This window comes from Camelus ferus, chromosome 13, assembly GCF_009834535.1.
Source record: "Camelus ferus isolate YT-003-E chromosome 13, BCGSAC_Cfer_1.0, whole genome shotgun sequence".
Taxonomy (NCBI): Eukaryota; Metazoa; Chordata; class Mammalia; order Artiodactyla; family Camelidae; genus Camelus; species Camelus ferus.
The window spans coordinates 58,003,005-58,022,564 of NC_045708.1; the positions used below are offsets into that span (position 1 = coordinate 58,003,005).

Genomic DNA, 19,560 nt, shown 5'->3' on the forward strand with positions numbered 1-19,560 from the left:
GATACGAGTCTTTTGTCAGCTATGTGATCTGCAAATATTCTCCCAATTTTAATCTTTTCATTCTCTTAATAGTGTCTTTTGCCAAGAAGATTTTAATTTTTTTCTTTTATAGATCATGCTTCTGATATCTTTAAAGAATTCTAACGCAAGGTCATGAAGACTCTTATAGGAGTTTTATAGTTTTACATTTTATAATACTGGATCTCTCATACACAGCTGGTCAGAATGCAAAATACAACCTACTCCGAGAAAACAACTTCATACAACATTAAACATAAAACTAAGCAATAAAAACCCAATAACCCCACAGCCAGGTGTTACCCTAAATAAATGAAAATTTATGTTCATACAGAAACCTGAACATGTATATTTATAGCAACATTATTCATAACTGCCAAAAACTGGAAACAAATTCAAACATCCTTCAGTGAGAGAATAAACAGTAGCACAGTCATATAATGGAATACTACTCAATAATAAAAAGGAACTACTCTGACATGTAACGTGACTTAAACGCATGATGTTAAGTGAAAGAAGCCTATTTCAAAAGACAACATACTATATGATCCCATTTATATGATATTCCGGAAAAGGCAAAACAATAGGAATAGCGATCAACAGGGCTGGGGCTTAGGGAGGGGTAGTGGGAAGTTCTAATTACAAAGGCGTAGTGTGAGGGAATTCTTTGGGGTGTTGGAACTGTTCTATATCCTGATTCTGGTGGAGGTGGTGGTAAGAACCTATGTATGTGTTAAAACTCAGACCTCTACACCAAAAGAGTGAATTCTATTGTATTTAAACTTGTGCCACACACACAAAAAATTTTAAATCATTGTTGGGTAAAATTATGCTGTCAATTTTAAAGGCTTGAATAAAATTTCATAATTAACACTTTATCAAAGCAAAGGAACCTGAACAACTGAAACTTCTACCTTTTTTGTGTGTGGGTGCCAATCCTGGCCACAAATTGCCTGATTTAGGAGGGCTTGCTGATAAACGTGGGTTAACACCTTCATTTGATGGGAGGATCTGTGGTGTAGACAGGTCATTCAAATGGACATCAGTAATATATTCTGTAATATTTAAAATTTGTATTATTACCTTAAATAGTAAAATTATTCCACTTGTCAAATAATGTTAATTTAAAGCTTTCTTCACTTGAGATTTTGACCACAATTCACGTTATGTCAAGTGAAATACTTGATAGACAATATGCCTACTAAGCAAAGTAACTGATTTTTTTCTACCTTAGGAATCCAATTAATGTTTATAACACATTACTTTTGTAGGCAATTCAGAAAGTGCGCAGTGTAAATATGAAGCCAAAGAGGATCACAGTTGTCCTAATTTAGTATTTAAAAAACAAAAGCTATTTAGGACAGTTTTTAGAAAGTTTTAAAACCCTATGGGAGAAAAAGAAATTATTCTCCCAAATTAACATAGTAATCAAAACCTAAGAAGAAATTTAGGGATAAAATAATCATAAATATTTTATTCTTACTGTGATAAAAGAAAATATACCCCCCTGTCAGAAAAATGCCTTTTTGAAATTAAATTATAAATCAAGAAAATATAAGCTCCATGAGAGCTATCTTGACAACTTCCTGCTTGGATTCCTAATACATGACATACATTCCAGGGCAAGGGACTGCTCAAAAGTATTTGAGCGAAGAAAAGAGACTGTTCATAAAAGACCCTGAAACAGATTGATTTCAAGGATTATTCCAGATAATGCAAAATAAATGATTTTTATTACTTTCACAGAGGCATTTCTCACTATCTCAACCATGACTAGAAGCAGACTGTATTATACTGGGGTAGGAGAGACAAGGAGACTCACTCTAGGCCTTTCAGAAGGGAATAAAGTAAATATGATCTGGGTCAGGGAGTGGCAAATGTCTCCTATAAAAGACCAGACAGTAAATATTTCAGGCTTTGCATGTCATAAATGATCTTTGTGACATTTTTAAGCTAGGTCTTTAAAAAAATGTAAAAGCTCAGATCCTTGATCTAGGTCATCAATTAGTAACTAATTGTAAGAATAAACCTGCTATGGAATAATAAAGAACTAGTACGTCTCTCAGTCATGCTTAATCAGGCTTAGCCTAGACTGCTAAGTGTTTCAACATGGAAATTTCACATATTTATGGACTAAACAACTTCTCAACACATATAAACTTCCAAACATAAGGTCAGTCTAATGAAGGAGTCTTAACACATTTTCCTAACTAGAAGACATTTAAGCATTGTACCACAAGTGGTCCTGTGGTTAAGGAAATATCCTTTTCCTCAAGGAAAAAATTGGGGGTTCATTCAAAAGCCTAAATAGTATAGTAGTTCCCACTCTTCAGTAATTACAGAACATAATTTTTTTGTTCCTTGTCTGCCACTTATATTGAGATCAGAGAATCTGAACCTCTGATGGTTTAATTTTATGTGCTTTGTTAAATTAAATAACACATTAGGCCAAGATAAGTTAACCCTAGAAGAAACAAATGCACACTGCAAAGCAACCTAGCTCAACTATCTTTCATTTGGCTACCTGCTCTTTCTCAAAGAAACACTGACCAGTATTACAGTATAATCTATCGTAACAGGGTTCATTATAATTAATTAAACTCCTACATCAAAACATATAACAAATATTTCATAGCTGATGTAACTTCAATGATAGCAATCTATATCTAATAGTCTACAATTTGGGTTATTTTGCAATTCTGCAGATCTCAACCAAATCTGCCTTAATTGACATTAACTAAACACTCACATGCAAATACTGCTAAACTCTACTAGTTAGAAAAATCCCAAAGTAACACCCCTCTTTCTTCAAATCAGTATGGTTGAACTATAATGTCATATACTACACACAAAAATTAAGCTAAAGCTATCAATTATTCTATTTCATTTTTATTATGACAAATATAAACTGTGAACATTAACATGTAAATTAGAAATGTGTTCTAATTTTAGTCACATGCTAGGTTAATCCCCCCCACAAAATCAGAAAATGGTAAAATAACAAATATAATCTTACATATAAATATATCTCATACTCCTTGTCTAGGAAATGAAACACTATCACTTGCAAATTATAAAAATTATCACCTGAAGTTCTGCTGTGTATTTGTACTTTGACAGTTTCCTGGTTGTTCAAGTCAACTGTTTCAGACAAAGAGTCTCTATCTTTATCTAATTCTCCTTCAGAATTTACTTTGCTAATTTTATTGCACATCTTCTCTTTTTGCCAATCTTTTCGACATTTCTGAATTGTTCTCCTCATCCTGAATTAACATTGTTGTTTCATTATTATCTTCAGAGAAGCTTCTAGAGCCATTTTCATTTTCGGTTTTATCGCTGCTGCTACAAGAATCACAGGACTGAAAATCTACATCTGATTGGCTCTTGTCTTCTTCCATGGTCTCCTCAGTCGTTATAGTTTGAGGATCCTCTTCTACTTCCATGACCTGTTCTTTCAATTCTTCATGAAGCAGATCCATTAAACACCGAAGGAATTCTTGAGCATCCTAATATATAAGCAACATAGATATTACTATTTCATTTAAAATATGTGTATATAGAAATTTGAGGGAGAATATATAAATGTGGTTAGCAACTGATTTCTAAATGTGTAGCATTATACTGAGGTAATACAACTCTGTAGAATCTAGGGCATTGGAAGGATAGGAAGTACTAAGTTCTAAAAAGTTGTTTAAATACAACAAAAGTAATTTAAAAAACTGAAGATGATCTTGAGGTCAGCTTTTGGTGCTGCTGCCATTTTAAAAAACTGGAGAAGTATTAGGTATAAAGAAAACATGCCTCATCTAACAATCAGAATTCAGAGAGATGGCCTAAGTTCAAATATAAAATGAAAGCTTTATCTACAGAGCAAAAATAAACAAATGGGTCCTAATCGAAAGCTTTTGCACAGCAAAGGAAACCATCAACAAAATGAACAACCTACTGAATGGGAGAAGATACTCGCAAATGATACGACCAATATGAGGGTTAGTATCCAATATATATAAACAGCTCATATAACAACACCAAAAAAATAAACAACCCAATTAAAAAACCTGAACACACATTTTTCCAAAGAGGAAACACAGATGGCCAACAGGCATGTGAAAAGACACTCAACATCATTAATCATCAGGGAAATGCAAATCAAAACCACAGTGAGATTATCTCCTCACACAGGTCAGAACAGCTATTATCAATAAGAACATAAATAAAAATGTTGGCAAAGATGTGGAGAAAAAAGGAACCCTCGTATACTTTTGGGTTTGTAAATTGCTACACCCACTGTGGAAAATAGAATGGAGGTTTCTCAAAAAACTAAAAATAGAACTACCATATGACCCAGCAATTCCACTCCTGGGTATATATCTGAAAAAAAAAAAAAAAAAAAAAAAAAACTTATTTGAAAAGATACATGTACCACAATGCTCATAGCAGCATCAGTTATAATTGCCAAGATGTGGAAGCAAGCTAAGGGTCCATCAACAGATGAATGGATAAAGATGTGATGTACATGTGTGCGTGTGTGCATGAGCATGTGTGTATGGAATGGAATACTACTCAGCTATAAAAAAGAATGAAATTTTGCTATTTGCAGCAATAAGGATGGATCTGTGAGGGCATTATGTTAAGTGAAATAAGTCAGACAGAGAAAGACAAATACTGTATGATACCATTTATATATAGAATCTCAAAAATGCAGCAATCAAGTGAATAAAACAAAAAAGAACCAGACTAAGATATAGAGAACTAGTAGTTACCAGTTGTGAGAAGGAAAGGGGGGCGGGCAATATAAGTGTAAGGAGGAAAAAAAGAGTTAATATGGGATTATATGAAATCATGTATGTGAAACTTTTGAAAATTGTAAAGCACTAGAGAATTTAAGGAATTTTTCATGAAATAAAAAATTAACTGAAATTTAAAAATTTTAATAACTTTTTGAAAGCTTTATCTAATTTTGTACTATATCTCAAAGAAAAATCCTTGATCAGCCTGCAATGTTTACTAAAAATACAAATCCATAGGCCTCAACTTATCTCTCATATCTACCAAATCAGTCTCTGTGACCCAAGAATTTGTGCCAGAAAAAAGTTAACAGGGTACAGGTATGTTTTGAAAAAGAACTATGTGAGGGTCCAGAAAAAGACTCAATTATATATTAATGTAAGCATAAAAATGAAGAAGAAACTTAAAATCAGATAAGAAAATTCTTTAATTTGGTACAATTTGTTAGCTGTGAAAAATTAAATTTGGATCATATTATGATATGAAATATATGACAGATGTACTAAAGAATTCAATTTTTAATTAAATCATAAATACAGAAAATATAGGTAAAAATTTATCTCTGGATGTGGAACTTTTCAAAGCTAAAAGCACTAGAGTACACTGACATGTTTACATACCCCCAAACTTAAAATTTCTGGAAAAATATGAAGTTAAGAGAAAGGTAGAAGAATATAAGCAAAAAATATAATGGGTTATTATTTTTAGCAAATAAGGACATTATTAGTGATAACCCCCCAAAGTAAATAGACAAGTAAAATAAATTATAAGGGAAGAAATACAAATGACTATATAATGGCATAATGCATAATAGTATTTTACAAATGCATTACAGATTAATATTATGAATACAAAGCAATAAAGACTTACCTGCTGAGAATACCCCCGAAATGTTGGGTTTACAGTTTTAATTCCTTGAAACAGATTAGTAGGCACAACAGATCCTGGCCTGAGGAAGAAAACATTTTTCATAAATTTGTGATTTTTAGTTTTTATTTTAGAAATGAGCATAAAGAATTCAAAGAGTTAAGGTGAAAATTATTTGTGTTTCAAAGAATCATTCTAAATTCCAGTAGTACATTTCATAGGCTCATTAAATAACTTATTTCTGATATTTAAGCTACACTTTATAGTTCTCCTTAATGAAATGATCATGCTGTACAATGTAATTTTTCAAAAATACTTCTAATTGCTTAAAATAATATTTTAATTACATAAAAGCCTGGGATAATTAAGTATACATAGTACACTAAAAAATGTACAAATAAGTTTCTACTGTATAGCACAGGGAACTATATTCAACATCTTGTAGTAACCTATGATGAAAAAGTATGAAAAGGAATATACGTATGTATATGTGTGACTAAAACATTATGCTGTAAACCAGAAATTGATACAACATTGTAAACTTACTATACTTAAACAACAAAAAAATTTAAACCAACCAAGTACCCATGAAAACAAAAATGAAAAGTTAACCAGATGTGAGAGTTAATTGCTTAGAATTCTGTACTACGACACTTCTGAAGTTAGTAAATTTCCAAGAATATTAAGTTTAAACCATAGTTTCAGGGCAAAGAAGCTTATATATAGTAGTTAAGGGCTAGCTCTACCTTTGCAGAAAGGAATTTAGAAACAGAGCCTGTGGCAGCAGTGCATAATATCTAATAGGGATAAATGAGAATAGACAATTCTGGCTCTTGAATGTTAGAGATGTGAATGAGATTTATCTTCACATTCCAAAAGAACTCATTAAAACCCTCTTTTCTAAAGGAGGGTATATAAAGCTCAGTGGTAGAGACTGTGTGCTTAGCATGCACAAGGTCCTGGGTTCAATCCCCAGTACCTCCATGAAAAAAAAACAATAATAATAATTATTAAACCTAATTATCTCCCCTTTCCCCTCCACAAAAAAATCCTCTTTTCCTAGCATACTGAAGTAACAGTTAATAACAAATTTTTAACTTAAGAGATACTCTTTATTAGGGAGTCAAATATCTCAAAGAAAACTGAGGCACTTAAGAATATAACAATGTCAAAGCTTTGTTGATTATTTTCTTAGGAGTAAAGGTGAGCAGTTCTTAGAAACCATCAAAAGCAATTTTCTCAATAGTTCTAATACAAAAACAGTAAAATATTACAGCAAACAATTATTCTTCTAATGCTATACTTTGATGCAAATAAACATAAGCAGAAACATAAACATTTATATATGTCTCTATGGTCAGATTTTAGCATTGTGACAATGCCTATTCCTGAATTAAAATTCAAAAGCGTCAGTAACAGCAGCTTCAGCAGTTCAACATTTTATCTCCAGTTCAGATACTTCTTTTGGATGTTCAGTTTCAAAAGTAACATGCCCAAAACTGAATTGTCTCATATATGCTTCTCTTCTCCTTTTTTTTATCTCTATAGACGCACCTGCAAATGTTTAGTATTTATGATATTCATTTTAAAAATATAATAAAGAAAATAAACCTATTAAGTACAAGTACATACCTGCTTTTATGCCACAGTTCTGTCATCAGTTTGAGATAACTTTTACAAATAGCTGGTTTCTTATCTGTTCGGGCTAGTCCTCCACAATCAAGAAAAAACTGTGTCAAAGGTGGGCTAGTTTCAAAAAAGAAAAATGTTGTAACAGAGTCAAAGCTTAGTATTGATTGACTTCTAGTCATTCAGTGAATTGACAGCACATAGAGCCCTGTATCTATTATTTCTTTGCTCCCTTTTACAACTTCACATTCACTTCTTCCTAATCTTGCTCAACCCATCAAACCAGATTTGACCCATCACAGAGTCTGCAACGCTGCCAGATCCAGTCAGCACCTTTCATTTCCCTCTCAGCAGCATTTGTCAAAAGTGATTTATTCCCTTCTCTTGACCCATGTAATGCACTTTTCTACTTTTTTTCTTTACCCTCTGGCAATATTTTCCCCTCTTTATTATTTTTTCTGCTCTTACCAGATATCTAAATATCACGTTTTCTTAGGACTTGGCCCTATGACTTCCTCTCTTCCCTGGGTGATCGCCCACAGAACAGTCCAGCCTGCCCTTACCTACTTTACAGGACCAGGATTAAGACAGAAGAAAATCCAAATACTTTATTAGAGACTCTCCATGTACTGAAAAATAGAAAATATTTTCCTAGGATCTCTGAACTAAAAGTGATTTGGGGAATTAACTAGTTCAAGCTCCTTATTCACTAGATGTAAATACAACTAACTCCCTCCAAGACAAACAACTAACTTCCTCAAAGACATACAACGACCCAGGATCTGAGCCAGGGTCAGCAGTCTTAGACAACTACAGACATGAACAGACTAACTCCAGTGGGACAACAACGGATCGTGTCCCAACCCAGCTTTTTGCCAGCTCTACCTTAGGAGTTACTCAACAAGAAAGAAGAAATAACTTTTCCAGGAATAGTTACACATTTAGGTTTTAGTTATTTTCTAAGTGGGGACATTTCAGAAAGGGGGAGAGTGACATTTATTGAGAGGGGTGAGGGAAGAGATACAAAAAGGGATTTATCAGACCCTGTTGGCTAGGGGAAATGAACAGAATTGTTAACTCTTTCTCGTGTTAATATTAATAGTAGTAGTACTACTATTACTTTCTTTTCTCCTCTTTCTCCTCTCACTCCTCCTTTTTTTCCCCTGAGCATACTATAGCAGCATGGTTTTCTGCTCCAAGAGTAACTTTAAAAAGCTATACTAACAAAACAAAATTAATTTCTCTACTTACCAATTAGAAAGAGCCTGCAAAGCTGCATTCATATAACAAGTGTTCCCAATATTTTTCAAACCTGTAAGACCTATTAAGAAAAATTTTAGGTTATGTCATTATTCAACAATACCATGACTCAATTTTGGGAGTGTTTACTGAATATGTAACTAGGTAATCATTACGTCCCCAAACTTGCTCAGGAAATACAAAATACATTATGGAAATACAAACAGCAACTTGAACAACTCAGAGAAGCCAGAGTTATACCAAAGTGTTAATTTTCAAATAACTATTTAAATACACACCTAAAGGGTTAAAATTCCCTTATATCAATTACAGACCAGAAAAAATCTGTACTAAATCATATACAGATAGTTTAAACTCAGAACCGTAGGCTTTAGTAAAAAGTTTTCTAAAGACATGGGCAGTGCCAGACAAGAGAGTGTTATACAGGAGAATTATTTTACCTCTGGCCTTAAGTTCATCTTCTTCTTCCACTTCTATATCCAGATCGTCAAATACAGCAACTAGAGGAGTTTTTAGTGTTGTGTTACTGGGTATTTTAAAATCCTTGATAACAGAAAAGATAGCAAATTTGAACAAATCCTTAATTAAAATTCTAAAAAAAAATGTTTTCTCATATGTTTATCTACACTCTAAATATTAAATGATTATATACAACTCCAAGAAATCAAAGTATTAGAATAAAATTTATGTTTATATTTTGAAAGTAAGAAGGTACTATACTAGGTACCAGCATGTCACTTTTACTAACATATGCACTTGAATAACAAAGCCCCTTGTGACTTTCCTGAATTTAAACATAATTAACTCCAATTTAGTGAGATCACATTACAGCCACAAAGACCTAAGAGCACATATCCTATATTCTTTACAGATTTTGCCAACTTTCTACAGGAAAAAAAATACTGAAGTTTCTCCATCATAATACACCAACTTATCTGTATCTGTAATTCTCCTGATACTTCTTACTGAAGCTAGTTTGCATCCTTTTATACATATGAAGTAGTTTTAAATTATAAAAAAAAAACCCAATATTAATTCCTGAGAATTGGATTAATTCAAGAGGTTGCAACTGGTCACCTGTTGGTCAAATATTAGTCCACACTTTAAAAAAAAAAAGTACAGAAACAAAACAAAAGCAAAACTTTGAGTTAATATTTTAAAAATTGGGAGAGCTCACATAAAAATCAGATTTTGCAAGTTCTCTTGTAATAGCAGATCAAAGTATATTGGACCAACTTAGCAACAATTAGTGGGAAGAGGAAACTGAACAGCAGCATGGACTTACCATGTGCTGATTCTCCAGCTTATTACAGCCTTATTCCACTTCCACAAGGCATACATATGCACTTACACACACCCACTTTATACATGTACATTCCTGGCATCTATAGATACTAGACATTTGGACTGGCCCCATCTTCTCATTTCTCAATACAGAGAAATACAGAGGCTTAAAAAAAAAATCATTCAAAATCTTACCTCCTAGAAAACTGTTTGAAAAATCTTAATGACATCTGAATGGTTACCAATATTGTTAATTTCATAATTAATGCTCTGATGAACAGGGTGTTCAAACAGCCTAATTTCTAAAGAAATTTGTACAAATAACTTTTTTTCTTCAGAGTAATTTCTTCAACAATGGGATCATCAGGAAATTGCATGAAATTAAATTCATGCCTTTTATGAGTTATAAATATAACTCACCATAAAATTACTCATAAGCCATTAGAAAAGCATCAGTATATTCATTTAACCAGATTCAGCACTCATTAAGAGTTTGCAATCATAATCTATTTGTGCAGAAATGGCAACAGATAGCTGTTTATTTTCAAACTACCAGGGCATTAAAAAAAAAAAAAAAAACCACATTTCTGAATGGTAAATAGGTGTCAGTGGGTGAAATATAATAATGGTGATTTATTAACTAGAGTTATTCAACTGAAACTAAAATGCAACGAGTATACCTTGTCTAAAATCTAGTCACTTTAAGTTATATAATGTGTGAGACAAGCAAGTTTATTATCACAAATATCTACCATCAGAATGTGATACAAAGATACAACAGAAAAAATCTAAGAGAACTGTTATCAAAGAACACAAGTTTAAAAATACAATGTGATTTTTATAACATACATGAGGAAAAAAATTAATTTATGGGTTAATTAAACCATACAGAGCAACTGATGATTAGAGTAAGTTAGAAGCCAACTATTCTTATTTTCACATTTCCCTTTCCTATTTTATGTGACTAGAAATTCCCAAAATTAAGTGACCCATCTTTGCAGGCTTACATATATTTTGTAACCAAAGATTGATGCTAAGCTTTAATATATTCTAACTGGTTTTCAATAAATTAGTAAAATGTTCACAGTGGGGGTGAAGCGGAGAGGGATATAAGGAAAAGAGAGCTGAATTAAACTACGAGTTTGGTAGGAGTCTTTTAAATCTCAACTACATGACAGATTCTGAAATTATTACCTGAAGATATTTGGTATTTTAATTATATAATAGATTTAGATGATTACCTGGACACTATTTTCTTGTGTTTGAAGCGGTTTTACATGAGGTGATGAAGGTTGGGTTCCTAATTTCCTATCCAAAAATACTTCTTTGCTGCAAGCATAACACCACACTCGAAGAGTAGTAAGATTCACAGTTAGGTAATGCTTTGTCTCCTGTACAGTTTCATGGGTGAGGGAGAAGAGGAACCAAAATTAGTTATAGCTGAAAACATTTCAAAAGATTATAGAAGATAAACTGCTAGCCTTTGATGAATACACTCAAAAGAGAAGATTTAAACTGGAGTACTAAAGAAACACTATTTAGATAGACTGCTAAAGCATAGTGAACAGTAACAATATCTAAGCCTACTCTAGAAGTTATTCTATCATCATTTTTCACCACTATTCACTATAAAGATAAACACAAGAGTTATTTTAAGATTTTGCCTTGCAGTTAACAATACAAGACAATAACTGACAATAGCACAATAACTATTCTAGGAGATCAGAATGGCAAAAAAACACAAATGACAAATCAAAGCACAAAACAGCTCAAGCAACAGTGAATGTGATCTTGGATATGTGAAACGCTAGCCTTTCTCAAGTAGAGTTCTGCAAGAGAACAATGCCGTATAGAAAATGACTTGACTGTTTTCTCAATTCTCCCAAGAATGGTACATAGTACCACCAGTCTAGATGCACCAAAGAGAAATAAATTAACTATGTACAATGATGCCTGAGAGCCTTGGTGTATTCAGGCTTAATTAATTCTCTTGAGGAACCGTGGATGAGGACAGGTGATGCCATAGAGATCAATATGAAAAAGACAGCTCATTCTCAATAAATGGATACTTTAGAATGGGAGATCTATCTGATACTATAGAAGAGGCATGCCCGAATTGCACAGGAACACCAAACAACCAGGGTGAAGTAGAAAGGGGACACCAGATAAGAGGATGTACAGGAAAAGGTAATATAAGCTGAGACTTGAAGTTAGCCAGGTACTGTCATAAGCCTAGACATCCACTCTTGACTTCAACTCCCATATCTTCCTAATATTCCAGCTATCACCTCTACACATCTGGATGTACACTTCTTAAATCTCTACTCTCTTAATTACAACCTCATTCTAATATTGGTCTTCTTAGCAATTCTTCTCCCTACCTTTTTATAAGATAAGGCTTAACGTCTTTTATGTAAAAAAAGGAGGGAGGCAAAATTTTTGATCTCAGTTACAACTTGAATTAATAATGTTGTATTTACTTTTCCTTTCCTTCAGGCTCTCTTTAAAAAATGTCTTGCATGAAATTTTTCTATATACATACCTGAGAATGTATGGTGCTATGATCTACTTGTGATTCACCACAGCCAACATACGAACATCTATTCTACAAATAATTATACAAAAAGGAAAATAAGGTATTTTATAACATGTATAAATTCACAATAGCAGCATTACAATTACATTTTCAATTAAGTTTTGATCACATGTTTTAACTTAATGATTAAACTTCAAAAGTCAGTTATTTTAATCAAAAGATACTAGGCACAAAAGAATATAACCAGAATATTTCTAAGCTAAAAGTTGTGTCACTTCTAACAAAAGGTGAGCATAAAAGAGTTTAGTGACTTACTAAACTCTGCAAAAACTGTAAGTTAAAATTCAAAGTCTGAAGTTTAATTTTTATAATCAATAATGATCTTTTAAAAGTATGCTCATTTATGAAACCCTCTAGAGTGTCAAAAAAATCTTCTAGTTATCCTTATTTGGATACAAACTTTTATAATATCAAATGTTTGAGAAGAAACATAGACATACCTCCAAGCATGCCCAAAGGTTTGGTCCTCTAACTTTACAATCCTGACAAGAACCCTATGAAATGAAAATCACATAAATAACATCACCACTATACTGACACATCAAACAAATACTCACAAATATTCACTAATATCATAGACAAAAATTTGAGATTCAGGAACACAGAATATGACAGTAATTTATACAAAAACACATATTTGGGAGAAAAATGAATATGATTTTTTAAATGAAGGAAAAAAACTCTTACATGAGATTTTTGTATTAAATCTTCTTTCGTTATTTCACCAACTGAATCCAAATGTGGACAATGATTTCGAAAAGCTGACATTTTGTTAGAAATGTTTTCCTGTTTCTCAATGCTTTCCAAATGAGGTAATACCTACAGAAAAATTGACCAGAAAAGTTAATTTTAAAAGTGCTAATATATTAAAAATTATTAAGATACAAGATAAAAGAAAGAACCATACATGTTTACAAACTGCCCTACAAAAAGTGTATTTTCAAATATGCCTAGGTTACTGTCACAATTAAAGTTAATTTGAACATTGGAAATTTCTCTACTAAATAATCATTTTATTAAAATTGATACCCATGAGTCAATGTAAGTTTGTTTTTCCATTACTTTCACTGCTTTTTACTCTTTCTCCCATTTCACTTTTTAAATAAAAGGGGAAAACATCAGGTTACTCGTTTTAAGTATTTTTATCCTTTCTTATTTTTTAAAAGATTAATCCTCAAGCTAGAATGGAAATTGAAAAGAAAAAAATTCAAATGGAAACCTTCATTTTCATACTAGCAGCCCTCACTGATGCTATAAATGAAATAGTTTGGTATCCGAGCAATAAACCAGAATAGTCACTTTCTATCAAAGTTTCTCAACCCTGGCACCACTGACACTTTAGGCCAGGTAATTCTCTGTTGTGGGGGTTGTCCTGTGCATTGTAAGATATTTAGCAACATTTCTTCTACCTACTAGATGCCAGAACACCCTCACTACCACCGTGACCTTGACAATCAATGTCACTAGACAGTGTAAAATTTGGTCCTCTAGGGGGAAAGTCATTGCAAGCTGAGAAACACATTATTATAAGGTCCTTTCAACAACCCTGAGATAGGTATTATTATCTTCATTTGCGTATAAGGCTAAGAGAGGAAAATCTGAGTTTACATTATTAACATCTGGCAGAATTAGGATCGGAATCTCATGCGTAGGAGCAAGGACTCTGAAGTCAAATACACCCAAGGATACCACTAAGAGCAGAGTATCGTACCTGACTTACCAGGCATTGTAAGAATTAAATGAAGTAGTACATGTCATTTGTGTGGCACACAATACCAAACATATACATAAAATTTTATTAGGCACTCTGCATCACCCCTTTATATAGTTTTTCATATGACCAGTAAAGGTCGTACCTCCCTCCCTTAGGAGACAACCAGTTTAAAAAATGAGAGAAAATAACTAAGAAATGAGGTAATTTCCCAAATCAATTATAATTTTCCTAACACTCTTCAGGAGTTTCCTCAATTCCATTACGGTAAACAGAGGGCAAGGTATTTTTACAATCCTAGGACACTTAGTTTTCTCCAAGACATCACAATGTACTGCAATGTCACTAAATTTTATCTATCTCCACTGCAAATCTTATGAATCACAGAGCTAACTGATACACAGCATTCAAAGAACAGATTATCTTACGAATGGTTTAAGTGAGTCATCTCCAAGTAGAAGTCTTAAGTCTAACTCAGTAAGGATTTCTATGTCTTCTTTGGACTGTACATTCCCCAAACAGGTTTTTCACGCCCTTCATTCATCTTTGGGGTTTGAGAACACTATTTTGGAAAAAATTAAGGGACTTTCTAGGAAAGAATAAACAGTTATAAATATGCTAAAATACTAAAACATTAGTAAACACATTAAACAAAAAGGTTCTATCAAGTCAAGTAATAGTAAGTCCAATATTATACTACAACCTACAAAATACAACAGGAATCACTTTGGGGTTAACAGCAAATAAGTCATTATTTCTAAATAGCACATTATTATGTGATATTAAATAACCCACACTCCTGACTTTCAGAGCATGCAGTTAAAGTAATTGTTAATATTTTCCATTTTTAATTTATGTATGGAAGACAGTTTCCCACCCACTTCTTACTTCCCTTTGTGGTTAGAGACCTCTTTCCTCTTATCCAAGTTACTTCCACTGCCAGCCATAATGGAGTAACAGGGATCAAATCTGCCTTCTTACCTTAAATAAATAAGGAATGAGACAAAATACATAAACTAATGATTTTCAGACACTGGACAACAGGCAGTAAAGGACACCTGATCCCTAAGAAAATTAAAACAAGGTAACTGCCCCTGATTTACTGCCTGAAGAGAATTTCCAGGTCACAATACAGATAGAAGAAAACCCAAACAGATGTTGGTGGTCTCTAGTTGAGATACATAGATGAAAATTCAGGGAGGCCAAGGTGGCTAGAATTCACAAGGCAGAGTAATAGGAAACAAATGAATAGAGAGCAAGTGAACTCTGGAGATTTGTAAAGGGCTACAATTAAGTTTTCAGCTGAGTAGTAATGAGGAAGTACTGGAAAGGAGTTGGTAGGACAATTCTCAAAGGCAACACGGGTCTGTTTGTTTCCATGAGCCAGAGTTGAAAGATTTCATAATACAGCGGGAACAAAACGTTGTCTGGGGAAGGTATTGTCTCAGTACTGGGGAAACATTATCCCTAGACGAAAGACTACTTTGGTTCTGCCTTCAAAAGCTCAAAAGCAAGCATTACAGGGTCAAACTGTTTCCAAGGAATTTAACAGTGTCCCAAAACAAAGATGAAGGACATTTAGAAGGAATGAAAACACCCAGCATCTGAGATGATAAAAATAAAAACTTCTGGAATTCAATTCAAAATCATTAGACATACAAAGAAGGAAAATCTCACCCACAGTGAGGAGGGAAAAAAAGAGACCCAAAAACAACACAAATGATAGGATAAAGAATACACATTTTAAGGAGAGACATGGAAGAAAAAATGACCCAAATCAAGTTTCTAATGTTAAAAAAAAAATCTGAGATGAAATTAAACAGTAGAGAAGACAATACAAAAGAATGATGCACTTGAAGACATAGAAAAAGGAAACTGTTCAAATTGAATCACAAAGATTGAATTAAAAAAGAGCATCACTTAGCTAGATGGAAGTCCAAATTTGATGAAAACTAAAATCCTTCAAATTGAAGCAATACAAACAAACTCAAAGTATGATATAAGAACAATTATACCATGGCATATCAAACAAGTTGCTTAAAACCAGTTATAAAAAGGACATCTTACAAGCAGCCCCAAAAGACCCGATGTATACTAGAAACAATGCAAGCCAGAAGACTGGAGCAACATCTTTACAGTTTACTGAAGGAACACTGTCAACCAGGAATCCCATAGGTAGGAAAACAAAGGCAAAATAAAGACTTCTTTAGGCAAAAGCTGAAAGAAGTTATCATCAGCATACTTGCGCTATAAAATTTGTATGTATGCTTCAGTATTTTTTCATGTTCATATAAATCATACACAAATAAATCCATGTAAAAAAATTTACCTTTTAAGGTTAAAAACAAAAACAAATAAACCCATGTAAACATAATGCATGGGCCATTATATTTATATTAAATGGGACAGTTTATAAAAATAGATTTTTCAAGATTACTTTCCAAAAATGCTATAACAACATTTCCACTAGTAATATAAGGGAATACCATTTTCTGCACAGCAATACCATTTTCTCCACCGGCAATAGGTATGATTTTTTTTTTTTTTTTTTACTTCTGTCACTTGATGAGCATACTGCTATATTTCACTAGTACTCTACTTTGCATTGCCGTTACATGCCTGGCTAGCTCAGTTGGTAGAGTATGAGACTCTTAATTTGCATTACCTGGACAACCTGTGAAACTGAATGTCTTTTCATGAATTTTTTTGGCCTCCTAGATTTGCTATTTCATTAACTGATTTTTTAAAATCTTTGTCCTTTTCACAACTGGGTCAACAGCCTTTTCTTATAAAAAGAATCCTGTCTCTCATACTGTAATCACTTTTTCAAACTTAGTATTTATTTATTACATTTTTAATTTTTTACTTTAATGACATACACATTAGTTTATCACCCTAACCGTCTTTAAATGTACAGTTGAGTAGCATTAAGTACACTCATACCGTTGGGCAACCAATCTCTGGAATTCATTTCATCTTGCAAAAGTGAAATTCTACAGCCATTCAACAGTAACTTCCCATTCCCCCTCTCACCAGCCACTGGCAACCACCATTTTACTTTCTGTCTCTATGAATTTGACTAGTCAGGGTACTTCCCAAGTGGAATAATACAGTATTCTTTTGGTAATTTACTTATTTTACTTAGCATAATGTCCTCAAAGTTCACTGATTTTTACAGTATATGCCAGAATTTCCTTCCTTTTCCAGGTTGAATAACATCTGATTGTATGTGTACACCGTTATTTTCTTTATCATTTCATCCATCACTGGATATTTGAGTTGCTTCCATCTTTTGGCTATTGTGAATAATGCTGCTGTGAACATGGCTGTACAACTATTCGTTCAGGTCCCTGCTTTCAATTCTTTTGGATAGATATCCATAAGTGAAATTGCTGGATCATACAATAATTCTACTTTAAATTTTTTTAGAAACCACCACCTACACATATATGTGTGTATGTGTGTATATATATATATATATATATATATGTGTGTGTGTGTGTGTGTGTGTGTGTATATGTATGTATGTATATATATATACTGCCAACCATAGTAGCTATATCGTTTTACATTTCCATTTCAGTGCATGAGGGTTGAAATTTCTTCACATCTTTCCTCATCAATACTTATTTTTCTGTTGTTTTCTGGCTTTTTTGACAGTAGCCATCCTAATACTTGTGAGGTGATATCTCATTGTGGTTTTGATCTGCACTTCTTCAGTTAGTAGTGTTAAGCATCTTTTCAGGTGCTTGTTAGTCATTTACTTAAATGCCTTCTTTGGAGAAATGTCTATTCAAAATAGTTTCTCTATTTTTTTTAAATTGGGTTGTTTCTTTTTTGTTGAGTTGTAGGAGTCCCTTATGTACTCTAGATATTTAACTCCTTATCAGATATATAACTGGCTAATATTTTCGCCCATTCCAAAGGTGACCTTTTCACTCTTTTGACTGTGTCCTTTGATGCACATAAGTTTTTAATTTGATATAGACCAAATTTATTTACTTTTGTGGCCTGTGTTTTAGTGTCATATCCAAGAATTCACTGCCAAATCCAATGTCACAAAGTTTCCCTCTTTGTCTTCTTATAAGACTTTTAGTTCTTATGTTCAGGCCTTTGATCTACTAAAGTCAATTTTCGTATGTGGTATAAGGTAAGGGTCCAATGTCATATTTTTGCATACAGATACACAGTTGCCTAATACTCTTTCTTGAAAAGACTTTTTTCTCCATTGACAGGTCTTGGCACTCTCATCAAAAAACACCTGAACTCCCACTGGCCTGGCCCAAACTTGGCTAGACTACACTGAGGTCTCAGACTTCCCCTCCCCAGCCTTCTTCGGCCCCTCTTCTTTCCTTCTGACTGGAAAATATCAAAATACCAATGAGAGTCATTGATAACCTTGTCCAAGATGATTCTATAATATACTGTCCACAAAAACCTGATTGAAATGGGTTCAGGAGAAAAATGGGAGACATTAAGGAGACATTTTTTTGAAGGTCAATTTTGTTTGATATTATTAATAAAGCCATGCCAGTTTAAAAACAAACAAACAAACAAACAAAATAAAACACTTGACCAGGTGACACTTTAATAAGATGGTGAAGTAGGCAGACCCTGAGCTCACCTCCTCCCATAGGCACACCAAAATTACAACTATACACAGAGCAACTATTCATGAGAATGACTTAAAGACTAGTAGAAAAGATTTTCTAGAGCTAAAGATATAAAGAAGGAATCACAAGATGGATAAGTGGAGCACAGATGCAGTATAGTCAAGACCCACACACCTGGGTAGGCAGCCCACAAACAGGAAAATAACCACAACTGCAGAGGTTCTCCCCAATAGTGAGGGTCTGAGCTCTACACTGGGCTCCCCAGCCTGAGGGTTTTGCCCAAGGAAGATGAGCCCCCAGAACATCTAGCTTTGAAGGCCAGCAAGACTCGAGGATGGGAGAGTTGGAGATCTGTAGAAAACAAAATTCCACGTTTAAAGGGCACATGCAAAATTTCACATGCCTCAAGACTTAGCACAAAGGCATTAATTTGAAAGGAGCCTGGATCAGACCAACTTGCTGATCTTGGAGAGCATTCTGGAGAGGCAGGAGGCAACTGGGACTCCCCTTGGGTCGGACACGTGGTGGTAGTCATTTTGGGGAGCTCATTCTATCATGAGGACACTAGTGCTGACAAAGCCATTTTCAAGTCCTCCTTCTAGCTTATTAGAGCTGAGGGGTCCCTACCTGCCAATCAGCATCAGCCCTGGGAAACCCCAGACCCTGCAGCCAACCATGCCAGGACCTGGACCTGCCCACCAGTGACTGGCAACCTCCACAAGACGCAGGACCTGGCAGCCAAACAGGCCAGAGGCCAGCCCCATCCCCCACCCACCAGCACACCTACAGTAGTC

General features: G+C 33.8%; 1 protein-coding gene across 1 annotated transcript in view; it reads right to left on the reverse strand.

The window, feature by feature from the left end:
• The window catches only part of USP33 (ubiquitin specific peptidase 33), a 53,855-nt gene that overhangs the window by 20,059 nt on the left and 14,236 nt on the right, over positions 1–19,560 (reverse strand). The window contains 11 exon segments of the mRNA XM_032494625.1: positions 933–1,073; positions 3,106–3,253; positions 3,255–3,524; positions 5,677–5,755; positions 7,306–7,419; positions 8,554–8,623; positions 9,003–9,105; positions 11,088–11,237; positions 12,389–12,451; positions 12,883–12,936; positions 13,130–13,261. Coding sequence (XP_032350516.1) covers positions 933–1,073; positions 3,106–3,253; positions 3,255–3,524; positions 5,677–5,755; positions 7,306–7,419; positions 8,554–8,623; positions 9,003–9,105; positions 11,088–11,237; positions 12,389–12,451; positions 12,883–12,936; positions 13,130–13,210 — 1,273 coding nt within the window. The 5' untranslated portion in view covers positions 13,211–13,261.